This window comes from Ochotona princeps, chromosome 2, assembly GCF_030435755.1.
Source record: "Ochotona princeps isolate mOchPri1 chromosome 2, mOchPri1.hap1, whole genome shotgun sequence".
In the NCBI taxonomy this organism is placed as follows: domain Eukaryota; kingdom Metazoa; phylum Chordata; class Mammalia; order Lagomorpha; family Ochotonidae; genus Ochotona; species Ochotona princeps.
Window position 1 is genome coordinate 12,326,943 of NC_080833.1, and position 14,035 is coordinate 12,340,977.

The 14,035-nt window shown below is 51.6% G+C and overlaps 1 protein-coding gene across 1 annotated transcript; it reads right to left on the reverse strand.

Annotated features, from left to right (window-relative positions):
* Positions 1-6,204, reverse strand: LOC101526345 (aflatoxin B1 aldehyde reductase member 4-like). The gene is made up of 7 exons (XM_004592419.3): positions 5,953-6,204; positions 4,014-4,201; positions 3,720-3,824; positions 3,028-3,124; positions 2,707-2,806; positions 2,122-2,251; positions 1-228 (listed from the first exon to the last, which is right to left on the reverse strand). Exons 1-7 carry the CDS (start codon positions 6,167-6,169, stop codon positions 67-69), a joined length of 999 nt encoding a protein of 332 aa, XP_004592476.2. The 5' UTR covers positions 6,170-6,204; the 3' UTR covers positions 1-66.
* Between the last annotated feature and the right edge of the window lie 7,831 nt (positions 6,205-14,035).

The following is a 14,035-nucleotide window of genomic DNA, read 5'->3' on the forward strand; positions in this document are numbered from 1 at the left end:
GAGAGGGTGAGGGGAGAGAGCAAACGGAGTCACACACAGGCCAGGGCAGCCTGAGCCGCCCAGGGCCTAGAAGTAGTAGTTGGCAGCTTTGGGGACAGCCAGGTTCCAGGCTTGCTCAAAGGCCTCCACAACTTCCGACTTCAGGGGCCCCTCCTTCACGGCTGCCAGGTTCGTCTCCAGCTGCTGCAGGCTGGTCATGCCCAGGATGACCGCGTCCCCATGGGCACCCTGCAGGGAACAGCACACATCAGCCCACACAGCACTCACTGCCCAGCCCTGTTGACTGCCCAGCTGGGGATCCCTGGGCCAGAGAGGACCAAGGAGTCTCGCGAGCTGTGGCTTTGTCACTCCCTGCCTGTGTCCTTGTCCCTGGGGCGACCTGTTCATTCACACAAGCCTTTGTCCAGAGCCTAGTCCTGCTACCCAGCAGCTGAGCAAATGTGCCTTAGCCAGTTACCCTCCCTGAGCCTGCGTGTCCTCCACTCTCAGTGTGGTCAAGGGAGTGAGAGATCACACTCAACCCTCAGCGTGCCCTAGTGAGCCTTGATTACACACGAGGGGGAATCACAGAGGTCATGAACACAGGAAGCAGAAGCTGAGGTTGTTAGGATCACGAGATTCTAAAACTCTTTCAAGATATTTCATAATACACATTGTCCATGAATTGTTTGTGGACTCTTGGCATATGTGGAACTTAGATTTTATCTAAAGATATATTTATTCATTTGAAAGTCAGAGTTAGAGGCATAGAGACAGAGAGTTTCCACCTGCTGGTTCAGTACCCCACGGGCAGACACTGACAGGGCTCACCCAGCACAGAGGCAGAGCCTGCCACTGCATCCATGTGGTCTCCATGTGGGTGCATGGGCACATGTACTGGACCATCTTCTGTCCATTTTTCAGGAGCATCAGCAGGGAGTGTGCTCAGAAGTGGAGCAACCAAGACTCAGAATGCTGATCACAGGGAGGCTCTAATTACAGTCCTTGGCTCAGCCCACTGAGTCACAATGATGGCTCCTCAAAATCTTTTTTCATGTTTCTATACTATTTTCAATCAATTTCATTGGCATAGCAACTGAAACTCATTGAGATCTTCCATTCAAATAGATCTCTGGGAACCAAATAAATGTATTTTTTAACTCTGTTATTCAACTGTGTGCTCCTTTAAAAAAAAAAGATTTTTTTTTTGAAGGGCAGATTTACAGAGAGTGAAGGAGAGACAGAGAGATTTTTCATCTGCTGGTTTACCTCCAAATGGGTTCAATGGTCATAGCTCATCCCAAGCTGGGAGCCTTGAGTTTCTCCCAGTCTCGTACACAAGGTCAGGGGCCCCAGTCTTGGCCCATCCTCTCCAATTTTCCCAGGTTATAAGGAGAGAGTGGGTTGGGAGTGGAGTGGCCAGAATACAAACCAGGGCCCTTATGGGATGCCAATGATGCAGGCAGAGTCTTAACTAACTATGCCACCACATCATCAGGACCCCAACATTTGCTTTTATGATTGTTAACTTGAAAGACCGGGAGACAGAGAAGGAAAGAGAGGGACAGAGAGGGCTCACATTTGCTGTTTCATAGTCCATGACAGCCACAGCTGAGCAGGTGTAGGAGCCAGGATTAGCGGGATGCATAGAAGAGATTCCCATGTGGGTGGCCAGGGCCAACTCCTTCAACCATCTCAGAGCCTCATGGGGTCTCCATCAGCAGGAGGCTGAAGTCAGGGCCCAGAGCAGGGAATGGAAGCCAGTCCTTTCAGGGGACACATGGGTGCCTTAAACTGGAGACTGAGTGCTCCTTTACCAGCCATAATGGAAAGGAGTCACTCTGAGGAATGACTCAGAGACAGAGACCCAGCGCCCAGCACAGCAGAGAGACTGATGTGTTTGCATTGCAACCTGAATAATGCACTTGCCATTCCTCATTAGTATCACTGGGATAGCAAGTTATAATGACTAAGTAAAGGTCAAATTCATGTTTGTGAGCCCGTATTCCAGAATTCAGCACTAAACTGAGAACAAACAGCAACAGAAACAGACCCATGAAAATAGGTCTAAAAGAAAAAGTTTCATGAGAATTGTAGATAAATTCCCCTAAGACAGCAGAAGCCACAGGACAACAGGGTTACCTTCAGCTGGGAGTGGTGATACACCCAGCGGATGGCGGCCGAGGTCAAGCTGGGCGCACTGGAGCCATACGCAGCCTGCAGGGCCTTCTGCACCAGGGCGATGCCCTTGAAGTGTTCCTCCTTCCAGTAGCTGGGCAAAGGGGAAAAGTGGCACAGGGTCACACCCAAGAGATGATACCAGAGGGTAAAGCAAACAGCCATCAAGGTAGCTGACCTAATTAACATCTGCTGCATGGAGGTTCCTCTCCAGGCTGCTGGCCCCCTCCCCAGAGGCCCTGATGACATCTCTGGTCCTGAGAGTCACACACCTGCCCTCATGTGACTGAGTGCAGCCAAGGGAGCTGAGACAGGACAGAGCCCAGGCTTCTGGCATCCCTTAGCCACAATTCTCCTTCCTGCCCGGCAGGTACTGCTCAGGACAGAGCTAGGACCTGGAAGACCACGTGGTTCTGGGATGCCCATTCCTTACAGGAGCCCCAAGAAAGCAGAAGAACCAACACTGCGGTGTTATGGATGGTACAGGCAGGAAGGAACCACACTCAACAAGCAGGTAGACATCTCCCACCACCAGACAGCACAACTCACATGTTCCTGAGGAATTCGGACCATCGCTCCCCAAAGTAGCGGCCCTTGGGCTTCTTTTCTTCTTTGTCCTCATACTGGTACTTGCCAGTCAGCAGTCCACCTGCAGAAAGGCAACCATGATAGCTCAGGTCCAGGACACCCTCAGGGGCTGTCAGACTCAGCTGGTGGGAGGACCCCAGAAGCAAGGGAGAGAGCAGCCCCACCCCTCCCCAGACCCTCTGGCTTCCCACACACTGAGGGGCATCCCTTGGGTAGCACAGGCAGAAATGGGACCAGGCCTGCCATCTCACCCGGGGGACCTGTGCCCAGGTCACCACATACCAGCCAAAGGGCTGTAAGCATAGAACCTCAATCCAAAGTGCCTGAGACAGGGGAACAGCTCCTTCTCCGCCTGCCTGGTGATGGCGCTGTACATACCCTAAGGGACAGATGCCAGTTGCAGGGGCATCACCAAATAGTACTCACCAAGGAATACCCAAACATGCCACAGTGATGGTCACTCCTTGAGCTGGTTTGACCTTGAACCTCAAATGGGCCAGAAGGACAAGCCACCCTTCCCACAGCACACTTCTTGAGGTTTAGAGAAAGGTGTAAGAAGCATGATCATTGAGAACAGAGTGCATCAGTGTGCCCCAGGGAGTTGTGCCCAGTGCTCAGCCTACACCACCAGGGGCATACATCCTGTCTGACTAGGGGAAGACAAGGTAAGGGAGGACCTAAGTACTGGGGCTCCTGGGAACTACAGGGAAAGGTTTCCTGGGGAACAGCCACCTGGGGGAGCTCTACACACTTCTCCCAGGGACTCAGCACTGCCCCAGGCTGACAGGCAAAGCCAGGCAGGAGGGGGGAGCCAGTGCACAGCCAGCACAGAGGGAGGATCCCAGCACAGAGCTGGGATGTCTCCCAGACCTCACCCAGTAGCCACTCAGAGGGTCTAAGATGGTGCAGAGCGCTAGGTCCCCTTTGTGGGGATAGGACCAGATTAAACAGAGCTGTGGAGCGCTGGCCCTCACCTGGTACACAGTGGGCTGGATCCAGCCATTCTTCTTGCACAGGGTGCAGATCTCAGCCACCTCCCAGGCAGCATAGTTGGAAAGGCCCAGCTCCACAAACTTGCCCTGTGGGGAGAAGCTGTGCTCAGCACTAGTGTAGGACAGGAAGCCAGCAAGAGAAGCATGGGGGGGGTGGCGGTTATGGGGTGGCTAGATGTGCACCAAGTCCCACTCAGGGACTGCCCTGATATACTCCCCCACTACTGTCAGGATGAAGAGGGACACACTCTGTCCTCAGGGCTGGGCTGCCCTCACCTCCTTGTGCAGCTCATTGCAGGCACGCAGCGTCTCTTCTATGGGGTTGCTGCGGTCAGGCATGTGTAGGTAGAAGATGTCCACCCGTGGACACTGCAGCCGCTGCAGCGATGTCTCCAGCTGATACCGCACACTCTCAGGCTTCAGGCTCTGCTCACCAACTGGGTTGGCCTTGGTGGCAATTTTCACTAGGAGGCAACAGACATAGAGGTCAGAGTAAATCATCACACACTGCCCTGGGTCCAGTGCAACAGTGAAGAGACACAGCTAACTGCCCATCCCAGCTCTGCCCTCACAGCTCTGGGACCTGGAGAAGGTTCCCAGGCCTCTCTGAGCCTCAGTCCTCCCACCTGCGCCATGGCTGGGGAATCGGCTGCACCTGTCACGAGGTGCTGAGGGATGAGCACCTGCTGAGAGTTTAGGAAGCAGGGCAGGGCACAAGGTGCTCGAGGAGCCCAGGGCACAGGGGGACAAGGCCACACGAGAGCTCAGGAGCTTCCTTGGAGTCTGACTCCCAGGGTCCACAGGGAAGGCAGAGGCTGCTGCTGCCTGGGAAGTAGAGGAAGCTTGCTCCACAGCTGGGGTGCCAGGCAGATGTCAGGGGCAGGAGCACTGGGCATGGGGACCTTCTGACCTGGGAGAGATGAGGTTTGGTGACACCCACGGGGGACATTTCCATTCCTCCATCCTCCTCCACCCTTTCTGGATCTAACCAAGAGGACTGTGACCCAGTGACCCAGCCTCAATGACGGAGCAGAAGGCTTTCATCAGGACACCAGCAATTTCAGGAAAAGAATCAGCAGCACCAATAGGGACCCAATGTGAGTTGTCCTGGGAGGTAGCCAGGGTGTGTAGAGGGAGGTTCCCTGAGATGCAGGGGCCTCAGAGCAGTGGGATCAGGGGTGAGACTCCAGCCGGCCATGCCTCCCCTGGGAAGGAGGCTAAGGGGCCAACACACAACACTGACATTGCTGACATTGCTGAGTTCTCACTGCACCTGCCGGGCCGGGCTAAAGCCACTCCCAGGACTTATGATCGCCAAGTGGCATTTTCACCTGCCCCTTCTGAGCCCCCTGTGTCATCTACCTCCTGGCCTCCAGCCACGGCCTCTCATCCTCCTGGCGGGGTCCCAGGTCTTCACCCTCAACCCTGTAAGTCACCCTCAGCTCCTTCAACAAATGCCTTTCTCAAGCTGTGGCACACCCCAGTCCTGCCTGCAGCCCCTCTTCCCTGGCACTCCAGCGGCCACCTTCTGCCCCCTGGGAGGACAGTGTTCCCTCTCTGATGAGCCTTCTTCATGCCTTGCTAGGAAAGGCTCCTTTCTGGGCATGCTCAGTGCTGAGCTGGAGGATGAATTTGCATGCCTATATGGCCTCACACAGATTCTGGCATGAGAGACACCCGACACTGCTCCCCATCTCCCATGCTGTGCAGGGGCCACCATGACTCCCAGGTATCCATGGCACTGCCAATCCAATAGGGCACCGGGAGCAAAGCCAAGGCCTGTAGAGAGGGCAGTCTAAGCCAGGGAGGAAGCAGATCTGTACTATGTACCTGATCTGTCAGGACTTGTGGCAATGCTAACCAGGTGTGAAGGGTCCAGCAGGTCTGGCCTTTAGGGCAACGTGCTGTGCCTGGAGCAAGGGGCAGCCCATTTCCGGGGTCCTGCATTATCATACTCAGAGTTGGGCTAGGCTGGGTCAGACTAGGTGGGTTCTAGGAATCCATTCTAGGGGGGAAAATGTAGGCAGGCAGGCAGGCAGGACAAGGCACCATCCAGGTGCCCAGGGTACTTAATCCCTGCGGGCTCTGGGCTCCCAAAGCTGTAGCGTGGGCCTAGAGTGGCCAGTGCTGGTAGTGGCAGGTGTAGGGCTGGGCCTGTCCTGTGGGGCGGGATCAGCAAGTGCATGGAGCAGGGTCCTTCAGGGACCACAGTTACCTTTGGAGTCGCTGCGGCCCAGCCCGAGCCCCAGGCCGCCCAGGATGGTCTCCGACTGGCCGTCCGTGTAGATGAAGGCGGTGTCGATCTCATTGTAGCCCTGATCCAGGAAGGCGCGCATCGACGCGGCACTAGCGGCTTGATCCATGCGGCGCCCAAACTCCATGGCGCCCAGCACCGTGGTGATGGCCTGGCGTTGCGGCATCGGACAGGACATGGTGGCGGCGACAGCGACCGAGGACTCGGAAAACAAGTGTGACGATTAGTCTTTGCAGACAGCACCCAAAGTGGGATCACTGCTGCTTTTAAAGATTCGCCACAGACTGCAGTGGGTTGTGGCCGCGAAGGGGTGGTTGCCGGGGGCGGAGCAGGGTAACTTGATACCGGGCATGGGCAGGGAAGGGGTGTGGAGCTGGCGATTCGCTGTGCTTGGGGACGTAGGCGTGGCCGAGAAATAGAGGGTGTCCACGGACATAGGAAGGGCTGAAGACTTGATGAGCAAAGGGGAGGGGAGACTGGATCTGGCAGACAGCAGGGACATAGGGAGGGTCTGGAGGGTCATGGAGAGCGAAGCGGCCAAGAGACACGGACCTGGCTCCATGGCTAACGGCCATGTCGGGGGGCCAGGGACGGTCCATGGCCAGGCGAGGCAACGCGCTGTTGACGGAGGAGTTGTGAAGAACCGGGGAGCAGCCATGTGTGGACCCGCCACAGCACCAATACCGTTTGAATTGTCTCCGCGGCTGTGGCTTACACGAATGATGTAGGTTTTGGCCGTAGGTGCAGGCCTGAACTGGGTGTCGAGGTTGGCAGTCAGCCCAAGGTCAGTCCTTCCTGCCACAGCGCCCCGCCTCCTCCACTTCTGCTTGAACTCTGCCAGGTCCCTGTCGCCCTCACCCACCCCCCTCCTCCCAGAGCCCATGCACGGCAGGGTGACCCTGAGTGTGTCTTGGTAGATAGCTCCACACCCTGAGACTCAGGCTGAGTTCGTGCAGGCAAGGCCTCACTGCTCCAAGAAGTGAGAGCCTTGTGTTGCACACTCAAGGAACAACACCTTTCCTCTGTTCTTGAGCACCCACTCCTTGGTTTGCCTGGCTGAGCCACAGGGACACAGAGCTCCCATTTGCTGGTGCTCTCTGCAAAAGGCTTCAACCCACAGGGCTTAGGCAGGCCAAGCCAGAGGCCAGGAGCTCCAGGTTGTTCTGCCACGTGGGTGGCAAGCACTGAAACCCTTGGGCCACCTTCTGCTACTTTCCCTGACGCATTACCAGGGAGCTGCATTATGAAAGTGCACCATGTTCCAAAGACGGTTACTCGCACAGGAGACTCAGGCATTGCAAGCTGTAATTCAGCCACCAGTGCCACACTGTCCTCCATGGAAGAAAAAATGCGTTTCTTTCAATGACATATGTACTTGAAAGACAGAGTCAGAAATGGAGAGAGAAGGATCTTTCAGTCCCTAGTGACATCAAATACAGCCAGGAGCCAGGAACTCCATCTCGGCCTCCCATGAGGGTGGCAGGGACCCAAGGACTTTCCCATGTTCTCCTGCTTTCCCAGACACAGGAACACAGAGCGGGGAGGGAAGTGGAGCCTCTGGGACTTGAACCTGTGCAACAGGTCACCCATGTGCTATAACTCACGCTCATTAACAAATTTTGTAAGCAAGGCAAGTGGAAGAATTCCTTGAAAAACACACACTCCAGAGGCAATAGGAGAAAGCTCTTAGCCTGGTGGCTGATGTCTGCCTTCCTAGGAGGAAAGCTGGGTTCTAGGTGCGGGTCACTGTCTGCTCTGCCCAGCACACCTGGACAGCCAGCAGTAATGGCCTGGCAACTCCTGCCGCACATGCTGGACACCTCTGTGATGGATCCACTTTGGGCGATGGTTCTGAGCCAGCCCTGGTCATTGGAGTGATCTGAAGAGTGAACGAGCAGGTGGGAGCTCTCTCTCTCTTCATGTCACACTCTCTCTTCTTCTTGCTTGCTCTCTCTGTCTCTCTCTCTCTCTCACCCTCCCTGTCTCTCTCTACAATCATTAAGAAAACATTTAATGAATGAGTAAGTAAAAGCCCACCTCACAATTGTTCATTTTTGTCAGTCTGCTAGTCACCATTACCGAAAAAGCAATGGACAGGGTCAGGTCTCAAGTGGGATAAGGGGAGTTGATTTGCAAGAATCCAAGGTGCTTCTCCCAGCAGCTGCCTCTGGGGTGTAAATGCCAACCTGCCTCCTCTGGGTTTCCAGTCTCCCTGTGAGACTAGCCAGGAGGTGGTGAAGCCACTTTAACAGGGTATACAGGGGGCTGGTGGGAAGCCACAATGTCTAAATCCCCACCTTACAAGCACTGGGGTCCCATACAGGCACGAGCGAACATGACTGCTCCTCAGACATACAGATTTCTGCATGTGTCCTGGTACAGAGGATGGCCCCAAACCTTGGGACCCTGCACCCTCATGGGACACCTGAAGGAAGCTCCTGGCTCCTGGCTTTGAATCAGCTCAGCCACGGAGTCTGAGCCCACTAAGGGTGTGAACCAGTGGATGAAAGTCAGGGCCCGCCGCAGCGGCCTTACGGCTGAAGTTCTCACCTTGAATGCGCCGGCATCCCATATGGGCGCCGGTTGTCATCCCGGCAGCTGCACTTCCCATCCAGCTCCCTGCTTGTGGCCTGGGAAGGCAGTCAAGGACAGCCCAAAGCCTTGGGACCCTGCACCATCTTGGGAGGTCCAGAAGAAACTCCTGGCTCCTGGCTTCGGATCAGCTCAGCTCCAGATATTGCGGTCTCTTGGGGAGTGATCTTCCTCTCTGTCTCTCCTTCTCTCTGTATATCTGGCTTTCCAATAAAAATAAATAAAAATCTATATAAAAATGACATTCAGTTATAGAGAGAGAGAAGGAGAGACAAAGAGAGACCTTGCATCCACTGGTTTATTCCACAGATGGTGACAATAACCAGCACTAGACCAACTCAAAGCCAGAAGCCAAGAGCTTCTCCCAGGTCCTCCTCAGCTGGGATTCCAGCACCTGGGGGAGCCTCTTGCCTCCCCATGCCATTAGCAAGGAGCTACATCAAAGGTGGAACAGCCAGGAGACAGACTGGTGGCCCAATGGGATGTCAGCATTGTAAGCAGCAGCTTTCAACCCGCTCTTCTACAACACCAGCCCCCATTTACTGATTTGATGTCTATAAGTCAAAGGGCTTTAGGGTGTGCAGAGTTGTGCAACCACCACAGTCAACTTTAGAACATCTTTATCATCCCTAAAGGAACCCTGTACTCTGTAGCAGTCCATCTCGCCTTCCGTCCAGTCAATCATTAATCGACCATCTGTGTGCCATGGGCTTGCCGTGTGGACAATTCATAGAAATGGAATCCTACAGTCTGAAAGACTCACCTCAACCACTTGGGATTCCTTGAGGCCCCTGCACACTGCAGATGTCCATCCTGCATCCTCCTGTGGATGCAGTGTCATGCCGTGTGACTGTGTGCTCCATGTGGTTTTTCCATTGCTCACTTGGTTGACACTGGGAGCTGTTCCCACTTTTTTTCTTTATTTTCATATTTTTTACTATTTTTTGCTTATTTTATTATTATCATTTTATGATACTGTTCTATATACCCTGGGATTTCCCTTATCCCCTCCCCAATTCCCTTCCACGTCACTGAGTTCCCCTATATCATTACAATTGTACATTTCCCCATAAATAGTCATATGTCCATCATTGCGGGCATGGACAATGGCAGAGTCCAGCATGCCATTGTCAAGGTATAGTAAACAGTTTCATTGGGAGTCCATCTTTGTTTGGAATTAGAGACGCAAACTGCACTGTATCCTCACATCTGGATATGGTAGTCTCCATTGCACAGTTAATATACATCGCCCTAAATGAAAAGCCACAAAACAAAATTAACAACAGGAAGAAAAAAACAAATTAACAACACCGTGAATTTGCATAACATGCTACTGAATGGTTAACGTTTCGCTAAAGCAATGGAAAAGAAAATCAAGGACCTTCTTGATGAAAATAATGCTTCTGTGAGAGTGATGAGCTATTGAAGAATTTAATTAGAAAAAAAGTGTTTTGAAAAAATGAAACTAACAAAAAATCAAAATCTATGAGATACAGTTTCTTTTGATCTTTGTTGGTGAAATGTGTCTCCTGTAGCCAAAAAATAGATGGGTTTTGTTTTTTAATGCAGTCTACTAATCTATGACATTTGATTCATGAGTTTAAGCCATTTACATTCACTGTTAATAGAAATGGTGGTTATTTGGTCCTCTCATTTTAGCAATGGGTTGTTCATTGATTTAGTCTTCTGTTGTCATTTTACTGGATTTTTCTTCACATTTGCCTTTGGTTTTGGTGGGCGCTATTCCTTTTCTGTCTCAACAGAACATCTTTCAGTATCATTTGTAGGGCAGGTTTGGAAGAGGCATATTCTTTTAACTTTTCATGACTGTGGAAGAATTTTATTTCATTTTCAAAGACAAAAGAAAGCTTTGCTGGGTATGTTATCTTGATCTGACAATTTTTTTCTTTTAGAATCTGGAATATGTCACTCCATTCTCTTCCGACCTGTAGATTCCTGTGAGAGGTCTCTTGTGAGTTTAATTGACATTCCTTTGTATTTCAGTTGATTTTTTTCACATGCACATTAAAGGATCATTTCCTTCTGTTCGATTGAAGAGAGCTTGATGATCATGTGTCTTGGTGAAGGTTGCTTCTGGTCAAGCCTGTCGGGTGTTCTGTGCCCCTCCTGGATGTTGTTTCCCAATTCTTCCTCTAGATTAGAGAAATATTCTCTTATTGTTTCATTAAACACATTTGTAAACCCAGCTTCTCTTTCTGCACCTCTGGGACTCCCATCACTCTTGTATTTGGCCTCTTAATAGTGTCTTTCAATTCTTGAATACTTTTTTTTTTTTCTTTTTTGCCTGAGCCAGCTCTGCTTCCAGCTTTTTGTTTGTTTGCTTCCCTCTGGTGACAGGAAATATCTTCCAATTTTGAGATTCTTTCTTCTGCTTGTTTCATTCTACTTTGGAGACTCTCCACTGTACTTTTGATTTGCTCCACTGTATTCTTCATTTCTGATAGATCAGCTTTCATTTGATTCATTCCCAGTGTGACATACTCCTTAAATTTCTTGAATGCCTGCTTTATTTACATGCTTCTCGTTGTCGATAAGAAGTTTTATGACAAGTGTTTTGAATTCTGTGTCCCCCATTTTCTCGAGTCTTCCTCAGTGAACTCTGAGGTTGGCAAAGGGTTTTGCTCCTTTACAGGGGAGTCTTCAGAAATATTCATCGTGCCTCTGTCTCTTCTTTTGCTCTTGGTCATTGTACTTCTGGTTAGCAAAGTCTTCTCCTTGGAGCAGGTTTCTAAGCTCTGTCACCCACAGGTCTACAATTCGATTTCACTACTTTTGGTTGGTAAAAAGCTCTTTGTTTGCAGTCACTTGAGCCACTCCCTCCAGCAAGTTCCAGGTCTGGGTTCTTATGTTAGAGTTACACCACAGACTCTGTACCCCAGGTCCTGGCTCACAAGCCTCCACCTCCTGTGATACTGTGCTGAGACTGTGCCATTGTCTGTACAACTTTTCTCCCACTTTGGGTTGGAGCAGGTCCCAGGAGTAGGGAGACACCAGGTGTCCTATATGGCTAGGTTTTTGTTGGTGGTGGTCTTGCTGGAACCTGTTGGCTGTTAGGTCTGAGGGCCATGCGGACCTATTTTGACCCAAGTGATGCCATAGTCCGTATTATTTTCCTGTGGGACCAGTGCAATCAATGCATTGTGCTCTGTGAATTTTTGCTGAGCTCAGCGCCTGTGCAGTTCACTGTTGTCCCTGCAGTCTTAAATTCTTTACCACACTGTACACAATGGTGCCTGAGATGCCACTACCAGAGGTCTTGATCTGCTGGCCATCAGGTCTGAGGCTTACCCGGACCTGTCTTGGGTGGAACCTGTAGTACGCCACGTTGTTTCAGTTCACTGAGCCAGAAATGAGTTCACTCCCAGCTCAGTGCATGCGTAGTACTGTCCATGGCCCTTGCTTCCTTAAACAAAATTGTGCCCGATGCAGCTCTAGGAGGGCAGACTGGGCTGTGAAATCCACCCTGTTCCCACACCGCCTGGCTGGGATCTGCCACTCTGTCCCTGCTCCTGGTCAAATCAAACAGACCAGCAGGATGGGCAGTTCTTTGTCTGGGTTCACTTCCTGAGCTCTCAGTGAAAATCCCTTCCCACCAGGTTGCTGCTGGAGTCCCGGCTGCTGGTGCAATTCAGATCGCCACTCACTGAAATCCGCTGAGGTATCAGTCACTGCAACACCACACCATTGTGTCGACTGCTTCCCTGTGTCATCAGTCTCCAGGTACCCTTCTGCTATTGTTCTGCTCACACCCATTTTGTGGAATGTGCTCTCTCTGCTTCACACTGGCTAATATTTATCCATCTGTTTAAACATTTCCTTACCCTAATCTGCCATCTTGATTCTCCTGTTCCCACTTTCTAGCTGTTATGAGTGATGCTGCTCTGAAGATCCATGGACAAGCTTTGATGAGGACACAGGCTTCATTTCTCTTGACCGTGGTACCCACATGCAGGCCTGGCTGGGCCCATGCCTGTCTATGATGATCCTCTGTGGGGCTGCCAGCCTGCTTTCCAGATGGCTCTTCCAGTTCCCTTTTCAAGCAGCAGGCAGTGAAGGTTACAAGTTTTGTAACACCTTCCCTTCCTCAGCCATCCTAAGAGGTGTCGTTTGATTGGTTTCTGTCTGCTGAGTCACTGTGATTTAGCGATTCCCCTCTGAACAATTCTGTGGAGTGATATCAAGTGCTCTTTGCCATTCATTTATCTTCTCGGAGAAAGGTCTATTCCTGTCCTCTGCCCAGTCCATTGTTCAGGTGTGTGTCTGTTTTGTCAAGTGATAAGAGCCTTTCCATATCCTGTACATATGGTGCTTGGCTGATATGTGGTTGGTAAATATTTTTTTCCTATTCTATCTTAATGGTTGAATGTGTCATCCTCTCATTACTTGATCTACAAAAGCCGGAAGAAGCTACTGATGAAAGGTTCATTTCCGCTTATGGTTGTACAGGTTCATTGTCCAAAATTAAGAGACTCTAGCGACCTCAGTCTGTGGAAGGTGGAGAATCAGGGAGCTCATGCAGACTGAGGGTCCCCAGGTGATCGAGGAAGCAGAGAACTGGGCTGAACTCAAGGACCGGGACTGAGAAACCCTAGCAATACACTTCTCCTGACTACTGCCCTTAAAGACCCTGCCCTCCACTCAGCCCCACTCTGGGCACCCATGGGCAGGTAGGGACCAAGTTCCAAGTAACAGAGCAGACACACTGGTGGGTTAACCCGTGCCCAACTGCAGCCAGGGCAGGGCGTTTATAGAACATAGGAGCTGACAGTGCAGGGCCGGCCTCAGCGTCCCACACTGTAAAGGCACAAGGCAGGAGTCCAGAGGAGCAGGCTGGGACCAGACAGTATGCAGAGACCACACTCAGGCAACAGAAGGCAGAAGGGTGGGCCTGGCACGATAGCATAGTGGTTAATATCCTCACCTTGAATGCGCCGGGATCCCACTTGGGCGCTGGTTCTAATCCCAGTGCCCCCACATCCCATCCAGCTCCCTGCTTGTGGCCTGGGAAGGCAGTCGAGGATGGCCGAAAGCTTTGGGACCCTGTACCCGTTTGGGAGACCTAGAAGAAACTCCTGGCTCCTGGCTTAAGATTGGCTCAGCTCCAGCCATTGCGACATTTGGGGAGTTAATCGTCGGACGGAAGATCTTCCTCTCTGTCTCTCCTCTTCTCTGTATATCTGACATCCCAATAATAATAATAATAATAATAATAATAATAATAATAATAAAAGGCAGAGAGGTCAGAGGGGAGAACAAAGGGGATGACAGGCAGCCTGAACCACCAACGGTCTAGAAATAGTGGTTGTTACTCTTATGGACACTCACGCTCCAGGCTTGTTCCAAAGCCTCCACGACGAGGCAGTTGGGAAGCTGGATGTGGCTTCTCCCCTTATCTCACCCCTCCCCCTAGATACAGGGAGGAGAAAAAGAA

Excerpts from the sequence above, each read along its gene's own strand:
- LOC101526345 (XM_004592419.3), bottom strand. The coding sequence starts at position 6,169 with ATGTCCTGTCCGATGCCGCAACGCCAGGCCATCACCACGGTGCTGGGC. Across the intron at positions 3,125-3,719 it reads TCCAGCCCACTGTGTACCAG|GGTATGTACAGCGCCATCAC; the intron begins GTGAGGGCCAGC and ends TCTGTCCCTTAG. Across the intron at positions 2,807-3,027 it reads TGCTTACAGCCCTTTGGCTG|GTGGACTGCTGACTGGCAAG; the intron begins GTATGTGGTGAC and ends GCCTTTCTGCAG.